This window comes from Cheilinus undulatus, linkage group 24 (assembly GCF_018320785.1).
Source record: "Cheilinus undulatus linkage group 24, ASM1832078v1, whole genome shotgun sequence".
In the NCBI taxonomy this organism is placed as follows: domain Eukaryota; kingdom Metazoa; phylum Chordata; class Actinopteri; order Labriformes; family Labridae; genus Cheilinus; species Cheilinus undulatus.
In genome coordinates this window covers 44,332-66,092 of record NC_054888.1, presented here as the reverse complement: position 1 = coordinate 66,092, position 21,761 = coordinate 44,332, and the positions used below count along the sequence as shown (strand labels likewise).

The following is a 21,761-nucleotide window of genomic DNA, read 5'->3' as shown; positions in this document are numbered from 1 at the left end:
CAGGTGGTGAGTCTGAGTCCACTACAGCACAGAGTCCCTGATCCAAGGGTGAGTCTGGGTCCAATACAGACCAGAATCCCTACTCCAAGGGTGAGTCTGAGTCCACTACAGACCAGAGTCCCTAATCCAAGGGTGAGTCTGGGTCCATAACAGAGCATAGTCCCTACTCCAAGGGGTGAGTCTGGGTCCACTACAGAGCAGAGTCCCTACTCCAAGGGGTGAGTCTGAGTCCACGACAAACCAGAGTCCCTAATCCATGGGTGACTCTCAGAACTCTACATCCCAAAGTCTCTAGTCTAAGGGGTGAGTCTCAGTACTCTGTTTTCCAAAGTCTCTAGTCTAAGGGGTGAGTCTCAGTACTCTGCCTTCCAAAGTCTCTAGTCTAAGGGGTGAGTCTCAGTACTCTGCCTTCCAAAGTCTCTAGTCTAAGGGGTGAGTCTCAGTACTCTGTTTTCTAAAGTCTCTAGTCTAAGGGGTGAGTCTCAGTACTTTACATCCCCAAGTCTCTAGTCTAAGGGGTGAGCCTCAGTACTCTACATCCCAAAGTCTCTAGTCTAAGGGGTGAATCTCAGTATTCTGCCTTCCAAAGTCTCTAGTCTAAGGGGTGAGTCTCAGTACTTTGCCTTCCAAAGTCTCTAGTCTAAGGGGTGAGTCTCAGTACTCTACATCCCAAAGTCTCTAGTCTAAGGGGTGAGTCTCAGTACTTTGCCTTCCAAAGTCCCTAGTCTAAGGGGTGAGTCTCAGTACTTTGCCTTCCAAAGTCCCTAGTCTAAGGGGTGAATCTCAGTAGTTTGCCTTCCAAAGTCCCTAGTCTAAGGGGTGAGTCTCAGTATTCTGCCTTCCAAAGTCTCTAGTCTAGGGGGTGAGTCTCAGTACTTTGCCTTCCAAAGTGTCTAGTCTAAGGGGTAAGTCTCAGTACTCTACATTCCAAAGTCTCTAGTCTAAGGAGTGAGGCTCAGAACTCTACATCCCAAAGTCTCTAGTCTAAGGGGTGGGTCTCAGTACTCTGCCTTCCAAAGTGTCTGGTCTAAGGGGTGAGTCTCAGTACTCTGTTTTCTAAAGTCTCTAGTCTAAGGGGTGAGTCTCAGTACTCTACATCCCAAAGTCTCTAGTCTAAGGGGTGAGTCTCAGTACTCTACATCCCAAAGTCCCTAGTCTAAGGGGTGAATCTCAGTACTCTACATCCCAAAGTCTCTAGTCTAAGGGGTGAGTCTCAGTACTCTGTTTTCCAAAGTCCCTAGTCTAAGGGGTGAGTCTCAGTACTCTACATCCCAAAGTCTCTAGTCTAAGGGGTGAGTCTCAATACTTTGCCTTCCAAAGTCTCTAGTCTGAGGGGTGAGTCTCAGTACTTTACATCCCCAAGTCTCTAGTCCAAGGGGTGAGTCTCAGTACTCCACATCCCAAAGTCCCTAGTCTAAGGGGTGAGTCTCAGTATTTTGCCTTCCAAAGTCTCTAGTCTAAGGGGTGAGTCTCAGTACTCTACATCCCAAAGTCTCTAGTCTAAGGGGTGAGTCTCAGTACTTTGCCTTGCAAAGTCTCTAGTCTAAGGGGTGAGTCTCAATTCTCTACATCCCAAAGTCCCTAGTCTAAGGGGTGAGTCTCAGTACTTTGCCTTCCAAAGTCCCTAGTCTAAGGGGTGAGTCTCAGTACTTTGCCTTCCAAAGTCCCTAGTCTAAGGGGTGAATCTCAGTAGTTTGCCTTCCAAAGTCCCTAGTCTAAGGGGTGAGTCTCAGTATTCTGCCTTCCAAAGTCTCTAGTCTAGGGGGTGAGTCTCAGTACTTTGCCTTCCAAAGTGTCTAGTCTAAGGGGTAAGTCTCAGTACTCTACATTCCAAAGTCTCTAGTCTAAGGAGTGAGGCTCAGAACTCTACATCCCAAAGTCTCTAGTCTAAGGGGTGGGTCTCAGTACTCTGCCTTCCAAAGTGTCTGGTCTAAGGGGTGAGTCTCAGTACTCTGTTTTCTAAAGTCTCTAGTCTAAGGGGTGAGTCTCAGTACTCTACATCCCAAAGTCTCTAGTCTAAGGGGTGAGTCTCAGTACTCTACATCCCAAAGTCCCTAGTCTAAGGGGTGAGTCTCAGTACTCTACATCCCAAAGTCTCTAGTCTAAGGGGTGAGTCTCAGTACTCTACATCCCAAAGTCCCTAGTCTAAGGGGTGAGTCTCAGTACTCTACATCCCAAAGTCTCTAGTCTAAGGGGTGAGTCTCAGTACTCTGTTTTCCAAAGTCCCTAGTCTAAGGGGTGAGTCTCAGTACTCTACATCCCAAAGTCTCTAGTCTAAGGGGTGAGTCTCAATACTTTGCCTTCCAAAGTCTCTAGTCTGAGGGGTGAGTCTCAGTACTTTACATCCCCAAGTCTCTAGTCCAAGGGGTGAGTCTCAGTACTCCACATCCCAAAGTCCCTAGTCTAAGGGGTGAGTCTCAGTATTTTGCCTTCCAAAGTCTCTAGTCTAAGGGGTGAGTCTCAGTATTCTGCCTTCCAAAGTCCCTAGTCTAAGGGGTGAGTCTCAGTACTTTGCCTTCCAAAGTCTCTAGTCTAAGGGGTGAGTCTCAGTATTCTGCCTTCCAAAGTCCCTAGTCTAAGGGGTGAGTCTCAGTACTTTGCCTTCCAAAGTCTCTAGTCTAAGGGGTGAATCTCAGTATTCTGCCTTCCAAAGTCCCTAGTCTAAGGGGTGAGTCTCAGTACTTTGCCTTCCAAAGTGTCTAGTCTAAGGGGTAAGTCTCAGTACTCTACATTCCAAAGTCTCTAGTCTAAGGAGTGAGGCTCAGAACTCTACATCCCAAAGTCTCTAGTCTAAGGGGTGGGTCTCAGTACTCTGCCTTCCAAAGTGTCTGGTCTAAGGGGTGAGTCTCAGTACTCTGTTTTCTAAAGTCTCTAGTCTAAGGGGTGAGTCTCAGTACTCTACATCCCAAAGTCTCTAGTCTAAGGGGTGAGTCTCAGTACTCTACATCCCAAAGTCCCTAGTCTAAGGGGTGAATCTCAGTACTCTACATCCCAAAGTCTCTAGTCTAAGGGGTGAGTCTCAGTACTCTACATCCCAAAGTCCCTAGTCTAAGGGGTGAGTCTCAGTACTCTACATCCCAAAGTCTCTAGTCTAAGGGGTGAGTCTCAGTACTCTGTTTTCCAAAGTCCCTAGTCTAAGGGGTGAGTCTCAGTACTCTACATCCCAAAGTCTCTAGTCTAAGGGGTGAGTCTCAATACTTTGCCTTCCAAAGTCTCTAGTCTGAGGGGTGAGTCTCAGTACTTTACATCCCCAAGTCTCTAGTCCAAGGGGTGAGTCTCAGTACTCCACATCCCAAAGTCCCTAGTCTAAGGGGTGAGTCTCAGTATTTTGCCTTCCAAAGTCTCTAGTCTAAGGGGTGAGTCTCAGTATTCTGCCTTCCAAAGTCCCTAGTCTAAGGGGTGAGTCTCAGTACTTTGCCTTCCAAAGTCTCTAGTCTAAGGGGTGAGTCTCAGTATTCTGCCTTCCAAAGTCCCTAGTCTAAGGGGTGAGTCTCAGTACTTTGCCTTCCAAAGTCTCTAGTCTAAGGGGTGAGTCTCAGTATTCTGCCTTCCAAAGTCCCTAGTCTAAGGGGTGAGTCTCAGTACTTTGCCTTCCAAAGTCTCTAGTCTAAGGGGTGAGTCTCAGTACTCTACATCCCAAAGTCCCTAGTCTAAGGGGTGAGTCTCAGTACTCTACATCCCAAAGTCCCTAGTCTAAGGGGTGAATCTCAGTACTCTACATCCCAAAGTCTCTAGTCTAAGGGGTGAGTCTCAGTACTCTACATCCCAAAGTCCCTAGTCTAAGGGGTGAGTCTCAGTACTCTACATCCCAAAGTCTCTAGTCTAAGGGGTGAGTCTCAGTACTCTGTTTTCCAAAGTCCCTAGTCTAAGGGGTGAGTCTCAGTACTCTACATCCCAAAGTCTCTAGTCTAAGGGGTGAGTCTCAATACTTTGCCTTCCAAAGTCTCTAGTCTGAGGGGTGAGTCTCAGTACTTTACATCCCCAAGTCTCTAGTCCAAGGGGTGAGTCTCAGTACTCCACATCCCAAAGTCCCTAGTCTAAGGGGTGAGTCTCAGTATTTTGCCTTCCAAAGTCTCTAGTCTAAGGGGTGAGTCTCAGTATTCTGCCTTCCAAAGTCTCTAGTCTAAGGGGTGAGTCTCAGTACTCTACATCCCAAAGTCCCTAGTCTAAGGGGTGAGTCTCAGTACTCTACATCCCAAAGTCCCTAGTCTAAGGGGTGAGTCTCAGTACTTTGCCTTCCAAAGTCTCTAGTCTAAGGGGTGAGTCTCAGTACTCTACATCCCAAAGTCCCTAGTCTAAGGGGTGAGTCTCAGTACTCTACATCCCAAAGTCCCTAGTCTAAGGGGAGAGTCTCAGTATTCTGCCTTCCAAAGTCCCTAGTCTAATTGGTGAGTCTCAGTACTTTGCCTTCCAAAGTCTCTAGTCTAAGGGGTGAGTCTCAGTACTCTACATCCCAAAGTCCTTGGTCTAAGGGGTTAGTCTCAGTACTTTGCCTTCCAAAGTCCCTAGTCTAAGGGGTGAGTCTCAGTATTCTGCCTTCCAAAGTCCCTAGTCTAATTGGTGAGTCTCAGTACTTTGCCTTTCAAAGTCCCTAGTCTAAGGGGTGAGTCTCAGTATTCTGCCTTCCAAAGTCCCTAGTCTAATTGGTGAGTCTCAGTATTCTGCCTTCCAAAGTCCCTAGTCTAAGGGGTGAGTCTCAGTACTTTGCCTTCCAAAGTCTCTAGTCTAAGGGGTGAGTCTCAGTATTCTGCCTTCCAAAGTCCCTAGTCTAAGGGCTTAGTCTCAGTACTTTGCCTTCCAAAGTCTCTAGTCTAAGGGGTGAGTCTCAGTACTCTACATCCCAAAGTCCCTAGTCTAAGGGGTGAGTCTCAGTACTCTACATCCCAAAGTCCCTAGTCTAAGGGGTGAGTCTCAGTACTTTGCCTTCCAAAGTCTCTAGTCTAAGGGGTGAGTCTCAGTACTCTACATCCCAAAGTCCCTAGTCTAAGGGGTGAATCTCAGTACTCTACATCCCAAAGTCCCTAGTCTAAGGGGTGGGTCTCAGTACTCTGCCTTCCAAAGTGTCTAGTCTAAGGGGTGAGTCTCAGTACTCTGTTTTCTAAAGTCTCTAGTCTAAGGGGTGAGTCTCAGTACTCTACATCCCAAAGTCTCTAGTCTAAGGGGTGAGTCTCAGTACTCTACATCCCAAAGTCCCTAGTCTAAGGGGTGAATCTCAGTACTCTACATCCCAAAGTTTCTAGTCTAAGGGGTGAGTCTCAGTACTCTGTTTTCCAAAGTCCCTAGTCTAAGGGGTGAGTCTCAGTACTTTGCCTTCCAAAGTCCCTAGTCTAAGGGGTGAGTCTCAGTACTCTACATCCCAAAGTCCCTAGTCTAAGGGGTGAATCTCAGTACTCTACATCCCAAAGTCTCTAGTCTAAGGGGTGAGTCTCAGTACTCTGTTTTCCAAAGTCCCTAGTCTAAGGGGTGAATCTCAGTATTCTGCCTTCCAAAGTCCCTAGTCTAAGGGGTGAGTCTCAGTACTTTGCCTTCCAAAGTCTCTAGTCTAAGGGGAGAGTCTCAGTATTCTGCCTTCCAAAGTCCCTAGTCTAAGGGGTGAGTCTCAGTACTTTGCCTTCCAAAGTCTCTAGTCTAAGGGGTGAGTCTCAGTACTCTACATCCCAAAGTCCCTAGTCTAAGGGGTGAGTCTCAGTACTTTGCCTTCCAAAGTCTCTAGTCTAAGGGGTGAGTCTCAGTACTCTACATCCCAAAGTCCCTAGTCTAAGGGGTGAGTCTCAGTACTCTACATCCCAAAGTCCCTAGTCTAAGGGGAGAGTCTCAGTATTCTGCCTTCCAAAGTCCCTAGTCTAATTGGTGAGTCTCAGTACTTTGCCTTCCAAAGTCTCTAGTCTAAGGGGTGAGTCTCAGTATTTTGCCTTCCAAAGTCTCTAGTCTAAGGGGTGAGTCTCAGTATTCTGCCTTCCAAAGTCCCTAGTCTATGGGGTGAGTCTCAGTACTTTGCCTTCCAAAGTCTCTAGTCTAAGGGGTGAATCTCAGTATTCTGCCTTCCAAAGTCCCTAGTCTAAGGGGTGAGTCTCAGTACTTTGCCTTCCAAAGTCTCTAGTCTAAGGGGTGAGTCTCAGTACTCTACATCCCAAAGTCCCTAGTCTAAGGGGTGAGTCTCAGTACTCTACATCCCAAAGTCCCTAGTCTAAGGGGTGAGTCTCAGTACTTTGCCTTCCAAAGTCTCTAGTCTAAGGGGTGAGTCTCAGTACTCTACATCCCAAAGTCCCTAGTCTAAGGGGTGAGTCTCAGTACTCTACATCCCAAAGTCCCTAGTCTAAGGGGAGAGTCTCAGTATTCTGCCTTCCAAAGTCCCTAGTCTAATTGGTGAGTCTCAGTACTTTGCCTTCCAAAGTCTGTAGTCTAAGGGGTGAGTCTCAGTACTCTACATCCCAAAGTCCTTGGTCTAAGGGGTTAGTCTCAGTACTTTGCCTTCCAAAGTCCCTAGTCTAAGGGGTGAGTCTCAGTATTCTGCCTTCCAAAGTCCCTAGTCTAATTGGTGAGTCTCAGTACTTTGCCTTTCAAAGTCCCTAGTCTAAGGGGTGAGTCTCAGTATTCTGCCTTCCAAAGTCCCTAGTCTAAGGGGTGAGTCTCAGTACTTTGCCTTCCAAAGTCCCTAGTCTAAGGGGTGAGTCTCAGTATTCTGCCTTCCAAAGTCCCTAGTCTAATTGGTGAGTCTCAGTATTCTGCCTTCCAAAGTCCCTAGTCTAAGGGGTGAGTCTCAGTACTTTGCCTTCCAAAGTCTCTAGTCTAAGGGGTGAGTCTCAGTATTCTGCCTTCCAAAGTCCCTAGTCTAAGGGCTTAGTCTCAGTACTTTGCCTTCCAAAGTCTCTAGTCCAAGGGGTGAGTCTCAGTACTCTACATCCCAAAGTCCCTAGTCTAAGGGGTGAGTCTCAGTACTCTACATCCCAAAGTCCCTAGTCTAAGGGGTGAGTCTCAGTACTTTGCCTTCCAAAGTCTCTAGTCTAAGGGGTGAGTCTCAGTACTCTACATCCCAAAGTCCCTAGTCTAAGGGGTGAATCTCAGTACTCTACATCCCAAAGTCCCTAGTCTAAGGGGTGGGTCTCAGTACTCTGCCTTCCAAAGTGTCTAGTCTAAGGGGTGAGTCTCAGTACTCTGTTTTCTAAAGTCTCTAGTCTAAGGGGTGAGTCTCAGTACTCTACATCCCAAAGTCTCTAGTCTAAGGGGTGAGTCTCAGTACTCTACATCCCAAAGTCCCTAGTCTAAGGGGTGAATCTCAGTACTCTACATCCCAAAGTCTCTAGTCTAAGGGGTGAGTCTCAGTACTCTGTTTTCCAAAGTCCCTAGTCTAAGGGGTGAGTCTCAGTACTTTGCCTTCCAAAGTGTCTAGTCTAAGGGGTGAGTCTCAGTACTCTACATCCCAAAGTCCCTAGTCTAAGTGGTGAATCTCAGTACTCTACATCCCAAAGTCTCTAGTCTAAGGGGTGAGTCTCAGTACTCTGTTTTCCAAAGTCCCTAGTCTAAGGGGTGAATCTCAGTATTCTGCCTTCCAAAGTCCCTAGTCTAAGGGGTGAGTCTCAGTACTTTGCCTTCCAAAGTCTCTAGTCTAAGGGAAGAGTCTCAGTATTCTGCCTTCCAAAGTCCCTAGTCTAAGGGCTTAGTCTCAGTACTTTGCCTTCCAAAGTCTCTAGTCTAAGGGGTGAGTCTCAGTACTCTACATCCCAAAGTCCCTAGTCTAAGGGGTGAGTCTCAGTACTTTGCCTTCCAAAGTCTCTAGTCTAAGGGGTGAGTCTCAGTACTCTACATCCCAAAGTCCCTAGTCTAAGGGGTGAGTCTCAGTACTCTACATCCCAAAGTCCCTAGTCTAAGGGGTGAGTCTCAGTACTTTGCCTTCCAAAGTCCCTAGTCTAATTGGTGAGTCTCAGTACTTTGCCTTCCAAAGTCTCTAGTCTAAGGGGTGAGTCTCAATTCTCTACATCCCAAAGTCCTTAGTCTAAGGGGTTAGTCTCAGTACTTTGCCTTCCAAAGTCCCTAGTCTAAGGGGTGAGTCTCAGTACTCTGTTTTCCAAAGTCCCTAGTCTAAGGGGTGAATCTCAGTATTCTGCCTTCCAAAGTCCCTAGTCTAAGGGGTGAGTCTCAGTACTTTGCCTTCCAAAGTCTCTAGTCTAAGGGGTGAGTCTCAGTATTCTGCCTTCCAAAGTCCCTAGTCTAAGGGCTAAGTCTCAGTACTTTGCCTTCCAAAGTCTCTAGTCTAAGGGGTGAGTCTCAGTACTCTACATCCCAAAGTCCCTAGTCTAAGGGGTGAGTCTCAGTACTTTGCCTTCCAAAGTCTCTAGTCTAAGGGGTGAGTCTCAGTACTCTACATCCCAAAGTCCCTAGTCTAAGGGGTGAGTCTCAGTACTCTACATCCCAAAGTCCCTAGTCTAAGGGGTGAGTCTCAGTACTTTGCCTTCCAAAGTCCCTAGTCTAATTGGTGAGTCTCAGTACTTTGCCTTCCAAAGTGTCTAGTCTAAGGGGTAAGTCTCAGTACTCTACATTCCAAAGTCTCTAGTCTAAGGAGTGAGGCTCAGAACTCTACATCCCAACGTCTCTAGTCTAAGGGGATGGTCTCAGTACTCTGCCTTCCAAAGTGTCTAGTCTAAGGGGTGAGTCTCAGTACTCTGTTTTCTAATGTCTCTAGTCTAAGGGATGAGTCTCAGTACTCTACCTCCCAAAGTCTCTAGTCTAAGGGTGAGTCTCAGTACTCTACATCCCAAAGTCCCTAGTCTAAGGGGTGAATCTCAGTACTCTACATCCCAAAGTCTCTAGTCTAAGGGGTGAGTCTCAGTACTCTGTTTTCCAAAGTCCCTAGTCTAAGGGGTGAGTCTCAGTACTCTACATCCCAAAGTCCCTAGTCTAAGGAGAGAGTCTCAGTATTCTGCCTTCCAAAGTCCCTAGTCTAAGGGGTGAGTCTCAGTACTCTACATCCCAAAGTCTCTAGTCTAAGGGGTGAGTCTCAATACTTTGCCTTCCAAAGTGCCTAGTCTGGGGGGGGAGTGTCAGTCCTCTACATCCCAAAGTCCCTAGTCTAATTGGTGAGTCTCAGTATTCTGCCTTCCAAAGTCCCTAGTCTAAGGGGTGAGTCTCAGTACTCTACATCCCAAAGTCTCTAGTCTAAGGGGTGAGTCTCAATACTTTGCCTTCCAAAGTCTCTAGTCTGAGGGGTGAGTCTCAGTACTTTACATCCCCAAGTCTCTAGTCTAAGGGGTGAGTCTCAGTATTTTGCCTTCCAAAGTCCCTAGTCTAAGGGGAGAGTCTCAGTATTCTGCCTTCCAAAGTCCCTAGTCTAAGGGGTGAGTCTCAGTACTTTGCCTTCCAAAGTCCCTAGTCTAAGGGGTGAGTCTCAGTATTCTGCCTTCCAAAGTCCCTAGTCTAAGGGGTGAGTCTCAGTACTTTGCCTTCCAAAGTCTCTAGTCTAAGGGGTGAGTCTCAGTATTCTGCCTTCCAAAGTCTCTAGTCTAAGGGGTGAGTCTCAGTATTCTGCCTTCCAAAGTCCCTAGTCTAAGGGGTGAGTCTCAGTACTTTGCCTTCCAAAGTCTCTAGTCTAAGGGGTGAGTCTCAGTATTCTGCCTTCCAAAGTCCCTAGTCTAGGGGCTTAGTCTCAGTACTTTGCCTTCCAAAGTCTCTAGTCTAAGGGGTGAGTCTCAGTACTCTACATCCCAAAGTCCCTAGTCTAAGGGGTGAGTCTCAGTACTCTACATCCCAAAGTCCCTAGTCTAAGGGGTGAGTCTCAGTACTTTGCCTTCCAAAGTCTCTAGTCTAATGGGGTGAGTCTCAGTACTCTACATCCCAAAGTCCCTAGTCTAAGGGGTGAGTCTCAGTACTCTACATCCCAAAGTCCCTAGTCTAAGGGGTGAGTCTCAGTACTTTGCCTTCCAAAGTCCCTAGTCTAATTGGTGAGTCTCAGTACTTTGCCTTCCAAAGTCCCTAGTCTAAGGCGTGAGTCTCAGTATTCTGCCTTCCAAAGTCCCTAGTCTAATTGGTGAGTCTCAGTACTTTGCCTTCCAAAGTCCCTAGTCTAATTGGTGAGTCTCAGTACTTTGCCTTCCAAAGTCCCTAGTCTAATTGGTGAGTCTCAGTACTTTGCCTTCCAAAGTCCCTAGTCTAAGGGGTGAGTCTCAGTATTCTGCCTTCCAAAGTCCCTAGTCTAAGGGGTGAGTCTCAGTATTTTGCCTTCCAAAGTCCCTAGTCTAAGGGGAGAGTCTCAGTATTCTGCCTTCCAAAGTCCCTAGTCTAAGGGGTGAGTCTCAGTACTTTGCCTTCCAAAGTCCCTAGTCTAAGGGGTGAGTCTCAGTACTTTGCCTTCCAAAGTCCCTAGTCTAAGGGGTGAGTCTCAGTATTCTGCCTTCCAAAGTCCCTAGTCTAAGGGGTGAGTCTCTATATTTTGCCTTCCAAAGTCCCTAGTCTAAGGGGAGAGTCTCAGTATTCTGCCTTCCAAAGTCCCTAGTCTAAGGGGTGAGTCTCAGTACTTTGCCTTCCAAAGTCCCTAGTCTAAGGGGTGAGTCTCAGTATTCTGCCTTCCAAAGTCCCTAGTCTAAGGGGTGAGTCTCAGTACTTTGCCTTCCAATGTCTCTAGTCTAAGGGGTGAGTCTCAGTATTCTGCCTTCCAAAGTCCCTAGTCTAAGGGCTTAGTCTCAGTACTTTGCCTTCCAAAGTCTCTAGTCTAAGGGGTGAGTCTCAGTACTCTACATCCCAAAGTCCCTAGTCTAAGGGGTGAGTCTCAGTACTCTACATCCCAAAGTCCCTAGTCTAAGGGGTGAGTCTCAGTACTTTGCCTTCCAAAGTCTCTAGTCTAAGGGGTGAGTCTCAGTACTCTACATCCCAAAGTCCCTAGTCTAAGGGGTGAGTCTCAGTACTCTACATCCCAAAGTCCCTAGTCTAAGGGGTGAGTCTCAGTACTTTGCCTTCCAAAGTCCTAGTCTAATTGGTGAGTCTCAGTACTTTGCCTTCCAAAGTCTCTAGTCTAAGGGGTGAGTCTCAATTCTCTACATCCCAAAGTCCTTAGTCTAAGGGTTAGTCTCAGTACTTTGCCTTCCAAAGTCCCTTGTCTAATTGGTGAGTCTCAGTTCTTTGCCTTCCAAAGTCCCTAGTCTAAGGGGTGAGTCTCAGTATTCTGCCTTCCAAAGTCCCTAGTCTAATTGGTGAGTCTCAGTACTTTGCCTTCCAAAGTCCCTAGTCTAATTGGTGAGTCTCAGTACTTTGCCTTCCAAAGTCCCTAGTCTAAGGGGTGAGTCTCAGTATTCTGCCTTCCAAAGTCCCTAGTCTAAGGGGTGAGTCTCAGTACTTTGCCTTCCAAAGTCTCTAGTCTAAGGGGTGAGTCTCAGTACTCTGTTTTCCAAAGTCCCTAGTCTAAGGGGTGAGTCTCAGTACTTTGCCTTCCAAAGTCCCTAGTCTAATTGGTGAGTCTCATTACTTTGCCTTCCAAAGTCTCTAGTCTAAGGGGTGAGTCTCAGTCCTCTGTTTTCCAAAGTCCCTAGTCTAAGGGGTGAGTCTCAGTACTCTACATCCCAAAGTCTCTAGTCTAAGGGGTGAGTCTCAGTACTCTACATCCCAAAGTCTCTAGTCTAAGGGGTGAGTCAGTACTCCACATCCCAGGTCTCTGGTTCAGGAAGGGAGTCTCAGTCCTCTATATCACTGTCATTCTCTTACCCAGGTCTTATTTATCCAAGGCTTGATTTGAAGGGTTACTGGACTTGGTTTTGGCTTTTTTTTAGTTCTCAGGAAGCCTTTTTAAGGAGAGGTGATACTGGTATCAGGTCAGGTCTAGGATGGGTTTCTTCCTGCCTTTCCTGATATAGTCCATCCTTTATGGATCTTAAAATGTCTTAGTGTTATTCATTGTGGTCTTAAAACCTACTCAGACCGTCCTCAGTCTGTGGTCTCCCCGGGTTTTGAGTCCTTTGCCTTCCAAAGTCCCTAGTCTAATTGGTGAGTCTCAGTACTTTGCCTTCCAAAGTCCCTAGTCTAATTGGTGAGTCTCAGTACTTTGCCTTCCAAAGTCCCTAGTCTAAGGGGTGAGTCTCAGTACTTTGCCTTCCAAAGTCTCTAGTCTAAGGGGTGAGTCTCAATTCTCTACATCCCAAAGTCCTTAGTCTAAGGGGTTAGTCTCAGTACTTTGCCTTCCAAAGTCCCTAGTCTAAGGGGTGAGTCTCAGTACTCTGTTTTCCAAAGTCCCTAGTCTAAGGGGTGAATCTCAGTATTCTGCCTTCCAAAGTCCCTAGTCTAAGGGGTGAGTCTCAGTACTTTGCCTTCCAAAGTCTCTAGTCTAAGGGGTGAGTCTCAGTATTCTGCCTTCCAAAGTCCCTAGTCTAAGGGCTAAGTCTCAGTACTTTGCCTTCCAAAGTCTCTAGTCTAAGGGGTGAGTCTCAGTACTCTACATCCCAAAGTCCCTAGTCTAAGGGGTGAGTCTCAGTACTTTGCCTTCCAAAGTCTCTAGTCTAAGGGGTGAGTCTCAGTACTCTACATCCCAAAGTCCCTAGTCTAAGGGGTGAGTCTCAGTACTCTACATCCCAAAGTCCCTAGTCTAAGGGGTGAGTCTCAGTACTTTGCCTTCCAAAGTCCCTAGTCTAATTGGTGAGTCTCAGTACTTTGCCTTCCAAAGTGTCTAGTCTAAGGGGTAAGTCTCAGTACTCTACATTCCAAAGTCTCTAGTCTAAGGAGTGAGGCTCAGAACTCTACATCCCAACGTCTCTAGTCTAAGGGGATGGTCTCAGTACTCTGCCTTCCAAAGTGTCTAGTCTAAGGGGTGAGTCTCAGTACTCTGTTTTCTAATGTCTCTAGTCTAAGGGATGAGTCTCAGTACTCTACATCCCAAAGTCTCTAGTCTAAGGGGTGAGTCTCAGTACTCTACATCCCAAAGTCCCTAGTCTAAGGGGTGAATCTCAGTACTCTACATCCCAAAGTCTCTAGTCTAAGGGGTGAGTCTCAGTACTCTGTTTTCCAAAGTCCCTAGTCTAAGGGGTGAGTCTCAGTACTCTACATCCCAAAGTCCCTAGTCTAAGGAGAGAGTCTCAGTATTCTGCCTTCCAAAGTCCCTAGTCTAAGGGGTGAGTCTCAGTACTCTACATCCCAAAGTCTCTAGTCTAAGGGGTGAGTCTCAATACTTTGCCTTCCAAAGTCCCTAGTCTAAGGGGTGAGTCTCAGTACTCTACATCCCAAAGTCCCTAGTCTAAGGAGTGAGTCTCAGTATTCTGCCTTCCAAAGTCCCTAGTCTAAGGGGTGAGTCTCAGTACTCTACATCCCAAAGTCTCTAGTCTAAGGGGTGAGTCTCAATACTTTGCCTTCCAAAGTCTCTAGTCTGAGGGGTGAGTCTCAGTACTTTACATCCCCAAGTCTCTAGTCTAAGGGGTGAGTCTCAGTATTTTGCCTTCCAAAGTCCCTAGTCTAAGGGGAGAGTCTCAGTATTCTGCCTTCCAAAGTCCCTAGTCTAAGGGGTGAGTCTCAGTACTTTGCCTTCCAAAGTCCCTAGTCTAAGGGGTGAGTCTCAGTATTCTGCCTTCCAAAGTCCCTAGTCTAAGGGGTGAGTCTCAGTACTTTGCCTTCCAAAGTCTCTAGTCTAAGGGGTGAGTCTCAGTATTCTGCCTTCCAAAGTCTCTAGTCTAAGGGGTGAGTCTCAGTATTCTGCCTTCCAAAGTCCCTAGTCTAAGGGGTGAGTCTCAGTACTTTGCCTTCCAAAGTCTCTAGTCTAAGGGGTGCGTCTCCGTAATCTGCCTTCCAAAGTCCCTAGTCTAGGGCTTAGTCTCAGTACTTTGCCTTCCAAAGTCTCTAGTCTAAGGGGTGAGTCTCAGTACTCTACATCCCAAAGTCCCTAGTCTAAGGGGTGAGTCTCAGTACTCTACATCCCAAAGTCCCTAGTCTAAGGGGTGAGTCTCAGTACTTTGCCTTCCAAAGTCTCTAGTCTAATGGGGTGAGTCTCAGTACTCTACATCCCAAAGTCCCTAGTCTAAGGGGTGAGTCTCAGTACTCTACATCCCAAAGTCCCTAGTCTAAGGGGTGAGTCTCAGTACTTTGCCTTCCAAAGTCCCTAGTCTAATTGGTGAGTCTCAGTACTTTGCCTTCCAAAGTCCCTAGTCTAAGGCGTGAGTCTCAGTATTCTGCCTTCCAAAGTCCCTAGTCTAATTGGTGAGTCTCAGTACTTTGCCTTCCAAAGTCCCTAGTCTAATTGGTGAGTCTCAGTACTTTGCCTTCCAAAGTCCCTAGTCTAATTGGTGAGTCTCAGTACTTTGCCTTCCAAAGTCCCTAGTCTAAGGGGTGAGTCTCAGTATTCTGCCTTCCAAAGTCCCTAGTCTAAGGGGTGAGTCTCAGTATTTTGCCTTCCAAAGTCCCTAGTCTAAGGGGAGAGTCTCAGTATTCTGCCTTCCAAAGTCCCTAGTCTAAGGGGTGAGTCTCAGTACTTTGCCTTCCAAAGTCCCTAGTCTAAGGGGTGAGTCTCAGTACTTTGCCTTCCAAAGTCCCTAGTCTAAGGGGTGAGTCTCAGTATTCTGCCTTCCAAAGTCCCTAGTCTAAGGGGTGAGTCTCAGTATTTTGCCTTCCAAAGTCCCTAGTCTAAGGGGAGAGTCTCAGTATTCTGCCTTCCAAAGTCCCTAGTCTAAGGGGTGAGTCTCAGTACTTTGCCTTCCAAAGTCCCTAGTCTAAGGGGTGAGTCTCAGTATTCTGCCTTCCAAAGTCCCTAGTCTAAGGGGTGAGTCTCAGTACTTTGCCTTCCAATGTCTCTAGTCTAAGGGGTGAGTCTCAGTATTCTGCCTTCCAAAGTCCCTAGTCTAAGGGCTTAGTCTCAGTACTTTGCCTTCCAAAGTCTCTAGTCTAAGGGGTGAGTCTCAGTACTCTACATCCCAAAGTCCCTAGTCTAAGGGGTGAGTCTCAGTACTCTACATCCCAAAGTCCCTAGTCTAAGGGGTGAGTCTCAGTACTTTGCCTTCCAAAGTCTCTAGTCTAAGGGGTGAGTCTCAGTACTCTACATCCCAAAGTCCCTAGTCTAAGGGGTGAGTCTCAGTACTCTACATCCCAAAGTCCCTAGTCTAAGGGGTGAGTCTCAGTACTTTGCCTTCCAAAGTCCTAGTCTAATTGGTGAGTCTCAGTACTTTGCCTTCCAAAGTCTCTAGTCTAAGGGGTGAGTCTCAATTCTCTACATCCCAAAGTCCTTAGTCTAAGGGGTTAGTCTCAGTACTTTGCCTTCCAAAGTCCCTTGTCTAATTGGTGAGTCTCAGTTCTTTGCCTTCCAAAGTCCCTAGTCTAAGGGGTGAGTCTCAGTATTCTGCCTTCCAAAGTCCCTAGTCTAATTGGTGAGTCTCAGTACTTTGCCTTCCAAAGTCCCTAGTCTAATTGGTGAGTCTCAGTACTTTGCCTTCCAAAGTCCCTAGTCTAAGGGGTGAGTCTCAGTATTCTGCCTTCCAAAGTCCCTAGTCTAAGGGGTGAGTCTCAGTACTTTGCCTTCCAAAGTCTCTAGTCTAAGGGGTGAGTCTCAGTACTCTGTTTTCCAAAGTCCCTAGTCTAAGGGGTGAGTCTCAGTACTTTGCCTTCCAAAGTCCCTAGTCTAATTGGTGAGTCTCATTACTTTGCCTTCCAAAGTCTCTAGTCTAAGGGGTGAGTCTCAGTCCTCTGTTTTCCAAAGTCCCTAGTCTAAGGGGTGAGTCTCAGTACTCTACATCCCAAAGTCTCTAGTCTAAGGGGTGAGTCTCAGTACTCTACATCCCAAAGTCTCTAGTCTAAGGGGTGAGTCAGTACTCCACATCCCAGGTCTCTGGTTCAGGAAGGGAGTCTCAGTCCTCTATATCACTGTCATTCTCTTACCCAGGTCTTATTTATCCAAGGCTTGATTTGAAGGGTTACTGGACTTGGTTTTGGCTTTTTTTTAGTTCTTAGGAAGCCTTTTTAAGGAGAGGTGATACTGGTATCAGGTCAGGTCTAGGATGGGTTTCTTCCTGCCTTTCCTGATATAGTCCATCCTTTATGGATCTTAAAATGTCTTAGTGTTATTCATTGTGGTCTTAAAACCTACTCAGACTGTCCTCAGTCTGTGGTCTCCCCGGGTTTTGAGTCCTTTGCCTTCCAAAGTCCCTAGTCTAATTGGTGAGTCTCAGTACTTTGCCTTCCAAAGTCCCTAGTCTAATTGGTGAGTCTCAGTACTTTGCCTTCCAAAGTCCCTAGTCTAAGGGGTGAGTCTCAGTATTCTGCCTTCCAAAGTCTCTAGTCTAAGGGGTGAGTCTCAGTCCTCTGTTTTCCAAAGTCCCTAGTCTAAGGGGTGAGTCTCAGTACTCTACATCCCAAAGTCTCTAGTCTAAGGGGTGAGTCTCAGTACTCTACATCCCAAAGTCTCTAGTCTAAGGGGTGAGTCAGTACTCCACATCCCAGGTCTCTGGTTCAGGAAGGGAGTCTCAGTCCTCTATATCACTGTCATTCTCTTACCCAGGTCTCATTTATCCAAGGCTTGATTTGAAGGGTTACTGGACTTGGTTTTGGCTTTTTTTTAGTTCTCAGGAAGCCTTTTTAAGGAGAGGTGATACTGGTATCAGGTCAGGTCTAGGATGGGTTTCTTCCTGCCTTTCCTGATATAGTCCATCCTTTATGGATCTTAAAATGTCTTAGTGTTATTCATTGTGGTCTTAAAACCTACTCAGACCGTCCTCAGTCTGTGGTCTCCCCGGGTTTTGAGTCGGTTCAGATTTGAACACGCTCTTGTGTGTTTCAGCCTCACATTTTCCCTCTTAGTGTTGATCTCGCACCTCTCCCTCCTTTTTCACGCTCACGCTCACACAGGCGCTCGCACTCTCTCCAATTAAGGTGGAAAAGCGGCGTGGAAGAGGAAGACAGGATCGTGGAGGAGGAGAGCGCTGATGAAGAGACGTGTGAGCGACGACGGAAAGAGAGAGGGAGAGGGAGGCAGGACAGACGGAGAGGTCGTTAACGAGGATTGCATCGTCGTGGCGACGCGGCTAATTGGCTTCCACTCGGTCTTCCTCCCCTGTCGCTCCTCTCCTCTGCCTCTCTCCCTCTCTGGTGTCTGATGGAGTATTAATGGCTCCTCCTGGGTAGCTCACACGTTTCATGGGGCTGTTTAACATTCCTTCAGCAGACGCCGTTAAAGCAACATGTGGCCTCGTTCGCCGCTCGCCACCTGAGCGTGTGAGGCTTCCTTCGCCCTTCACACGCACTCAGACAGACGCTGGGAATCAATACCAGCACCGAGGCTGTCGAGGCTTTCTTCTTCTGCAGATGCAGACGTACATCACCGTCTCTGATATTTAACAGACTAATTTCACGTTCTGACATAAATGAGAGTTTAATCTTGAACTGATTTACTCTGAGGTTTAATCAGCCGTTAAACAAAGTGGATTTAGATTCCTCCTCCTGACCTCTGAGGACGGCTGGCTTCACACCACATGATTCTCAGGATCACTGTTACGATCCAGAACATGGGGGCTCGTGTTCAGGTGTGGTGTTGACATCAGGCTCTTGGGGATGGTTTAGACATTGGCTCAGCCAGTTAAGCTACTGGCTGGTACGTCCCACAACCAGGGAAGAAACTGAAACCAGGGTTAGATCTCATTACTTCCCAAAAGTCCTAACTAACTAATGTTTGGGGTGACTGTGGCTCAGTTAGTAGAGTCGGTCATCCCACAGTTGGAAGGTCATGGTTCAATCCCCAGCTCCTGCAGTCACATGTGGCTGTGTCCCTGGGTAAGACACTCAGACTGCTTCATCAGTGATAAATAGTGGACATACCTGAAGTTTAGGTTTAGTTTTAAGAACCCTGAGATCTGGCAGCTGTTCTTTAGATCTGGATTTCTGCTATTCAGACTCCTTTCTTTTCTCTTCCTCTCTCCTCCAGCCCGAGGAACTGGCTCCTCTTCTCCGACGTCCTGGGCCGTCTTCGGATCACGTCTCGATCATTCCGGCGTCTCTTCCCTCAGCTCAACATCCAGTCCATCCCGGAAGACGAGTTCTACCGGCAGGCGTCTCTGTCCCAGCTCCTCACGGGTCCCGACGAGCAGGAGCTGTCCTCCTTCAGGCCAGACGTCAAGGACCCCCTGGAGCTGGTGGAGGCCACGCCCGAGCTGGCCGGCATGCTCGGCTCTTCCATGGAGTTCGTGGACAGTCGCTGGGACTCCATGGATGCTTCGCCGCCTCCAACACCCCCACCTTTACCGTCACAGCGACCAACCCAACGACTTCAGTCGTCTTTTCTCCCCACCTATCACCCGGGGGCGGCCGGAGCTAATGCTAACAGAGCATCCTGCCAAGGATTTACTGATGCAGGACACTTGACTCCAGCGGCCAGATCGGAAACCAGAATGGAAGCTAGCATCTGGGAACCACAGCAGCTAGGGGGTAAAAACCCCAGGCTCCCTGTTCCTTCAAAATTAAACCACTCATACATGTGGGAACCTCAAGGTTTACAAAGTAAGACCGTACGGATTGCTAATTCAGCTAATCTGGACTCTAAAATGGAGAGCAGACTCTGGGAACCAAAACGACAACAAAGCAAAAACAGCTGGATCTCAAATTCGTTTAATCAGGACTCAAAGATAGACACCGGTCTGTCGGAACAACAACTACCACAAAGACTTAAGGATACTGAGAATGTCAATTCAGTCAATTTGTACTCTAAAATGGACTCTGTTTCATCAGAACAAAAACCATGTGATACCAAGGACCCTGGGAATGCCAAACCAACTAAGTGTGGCTCTAAAACAAACGCCACCACACCAGAACCACAACCAGAACTTTGCAAGGATGCTGGGAATGCTAGTAGCGCTAATAAGAACCCTAGCATTGGTACTCTAGACTCACAAATGGACTCAAGTTTGTCAGAACCTCCTCAAGGAAAGAAGCTGACTGGTAAATCCTCAGTTCGGCCCTCTGTGGTCGATGCTAACGTGTGGGAACCGCAGCGACTGCGCAGTCGAAGTTCTGGGAACTCGAATGCCAAAACAGGCACCACCACTCCAGGACCACAGCAAAGCAAGAACGCCTCTCTGTCTGGAAAACCAAACGGTTCTGTTGATGCCAGCGGGTGGAAACAACAAAACCAGAGGGGTAAGAGTGTTTCAGGTTCATCACATCCGGGGTCGTCTGGCGAGGGTTGTGCAAAGGAACCACAGCGACTCCGAAGTAAGACTGCAGAGATCACAAGCGCTAATGCTAACGTGAATGCTAGCAAGAGTGAACCAGAGGAGAAGAAAGTCAGCGTGGCCGTCACGGCCCCTAAAAGAGAAGCAAATCCCTGTGACAGTCCAGGTCAGGGAGGAAAGATGATAAAGATAGACGCTGCCTGGCAGAGGAGCCTCGCCAGCGTCAGGGTTCACATCAGGGACCTGGGGATGAAGCTGGGGGGAGGAACCATCCAGAAAGACTTTCAGAGAGAGCCGAGCAAGGCCGCTGGGCGAGTCAGAACTAGGTCATGACCAAGGCCCTGAACTGTTGTATACCACGTGGTCTAAAGTGATCCAGTCTGATACTGCACTGTCTGTTATCATGGTATCAAAAAAGGGACTGATCGTAAAAATCTTTTCAAGTTTGAAATTCAGGTATTGAGACAGCTGTTGCACCCAAAATCCAGGCTGAACACCAGAATCCGAGTGAACCAGCTGGCTGTAAATAAGGTCGGTCCAGTCTTCAGTCTGACGGAGTTACAACCAACCCCTGGGCTCAGATCTACTGCAAGTGGACCAAGATAAACCGGGAACGGTTGCATCCGACCCCAGTCTTATCTGGACATGGTCTTATTTGACTCCGGTCAAATAGGGAATGGTCTTCTCTGGCCTCGGTCTTATCTGGCCCTGGTCTTGTCTGACCCCAGTCATATCTGTCCCTGGTCTAAGATAGCCCTGGTCTTGTATGATCTATGTCTTATCTGGCCTCTGCCTTTTCTGACCATGGTCTTATCTGGCCCTGGTCTTATCTCACCATGGCCATATCTGGCCAGGTCATTCATGACCCTGAGCTTATCTAGCCCCAGTCTTATCTGGCCCTGGTTTTATCTGGCCTTGATAAATGTTCCTGGACTGTCCTGTGCTGCGAGCGTTGTCGAGTGACATTTCAGTCAAGACTTCTATCAGACCATTTGGATTACACAAGCCAACAGAAACCAAATTTCTTTGTAGGACCCACAGTCACAGGAAGTCCTGCAACGTTTGGTCCATGTCTGGAATCAAGAGAACGTGAATGAGTATGAACTTACCGCTGGGACAGATTCACCCCAGCTGGTCCCTTAGCCCCAGGTGTACATCCAGCAGGTCTACATCCAGCAGGTGTGGGTCCAGCAGGTGTGGGTCCAGCAGATGTACGTCCAGCATGTGTGGGTCCAGCAGGTGTGGGTCAAGCAGGTGTGGGTCCAGCAGGTGTGGGTCCAGCAGGTGTACGTCCATCAGGTGTATGTCCTGTAGGTGTACGTCCAGCAGGTGTGCGTCCATCAGGTGTACGTCCATCAGGTGTACGTCCAGCAGGTGTACGTCCAGCAGGTGTACGTCCAGCAGGTGTGTGTCCAGCAGGTGTACGTCCAGCAGGTGTGGGTCCAGCAGGTGTGTGTCCAGCAGGTGTACGTCCATCAGGTGTACGTCCAGCAGGTGTATGTCCAGCAGGTGTGGGTCCAGCAGGTGTGTGTCCAGCAGGTGTACGTCCAGCAGGAGTACATCCAGTAGGTGTACGTCCATCAGGTGTACATCCAGCAGGTGTGTGTCCAGCAGGTGTACGTCCAGCAGGTGTACATCCAGCAGGTGTACATCCAGCAGGTGTACGTCCAGCAGGTGCACTCAGCTCCAGAGTCAGACTTTATCAGAGTGGACAGACCAAAGTCCCAGACCTCCAGGATGATTAAATAAAGCCTGTGCAGCCTGTAAAGAGAAAGCTTCATATTTGTACATGTCAGATGAAGACGATGGTCCGGGGAGAAACTGTGACAGAGCTTCATGTAAAGTCTCCTCTTTTCTACTCGACCACAGACGTCACTGTTTGTAAACGCCGTCTGCTGTAAATACCAGGAAGTCTTTATGTGCTTTGTTGCTTTGTTACCTCTGTGTTCAATTTTGTATTCAGCATCCTGTTGAATGAACTATTTATTGTCAATAAATATGAGAAAATGTAAACGCTTCTCTGATTGGTGGATCTGGACGAGGATGGTTTTAGTGCTGTAAGAAAAGAACTGATCTAAGCAATGCCTTCAGGCTAAGAGCATGGCATCTCTGAAGGCTAGGATGGAATGTTTTATAGGCTTACAACATAGCATCTCTGAAGGCTAGGATGGAATGTTTTATAGGCTAACAGCATAGCATTTCTGAAGGCTAGGATGGAATGTTTTATAGGCTAACAGCATAGCATCTTTGAAGGCTAGGATGGAATGTTTTATAGGCTAACATTATAGCATCTCTGAGGGCTAGGATGGAATGTTTTATAGGCTTACAGCGTAGCATCTCTGAAGGCTAGGATGGTATGTTTTAAAGGCTAACAGCATAGCATCTCTGAAGGCTAGGATGGAATGTTTTATAGGCTTACAGCTTAAGATTTCTGAAGGCTAGGATGGAATGTTTTATAGGCTAACAGCATAGCATCTCTGAAGGCTAGGATGGAATGTTTTATAGGCTAACAGCATAGCATCTCTGAAGGCTAGGATGGAATGTTTTATAGGCTTACAGCATAGCATCTCTGAAGGCTAGCATGGAATGTTTTATAGGCTAACAGCATAGCATCTCTGAAGGCTAGGATGGAATGTTTTATAGGCTTTAAAC

At 47.6% G+C, this 21,761-nt stretch overlaps 1 protein-coding gene across 1 annotated transcript in view; it reads left to right on the top strand.

Moving 5' to 3' along the window:
* The window catches only part of LOC121506173 (BCL-6 corepressor-like), an 87,473-nt gene extending 68,031 nt beyond the window's left edge, over positions 1-19,442 (top strand). Inside the window, exon 13 of the mRNA XM_041781819.1 lies at positions 17,867-19,442. Within this exon, the coding sequence (XP_041637753.1) occupies positions 17,867-19,442 (1,576 nt within the window). The remainder of the gene's footprint in view (positions 1-17,866) is intronic.
* The last annotated feature ends 2,319 nt before the right edge of the window (positions 19,443-21,761 follow it).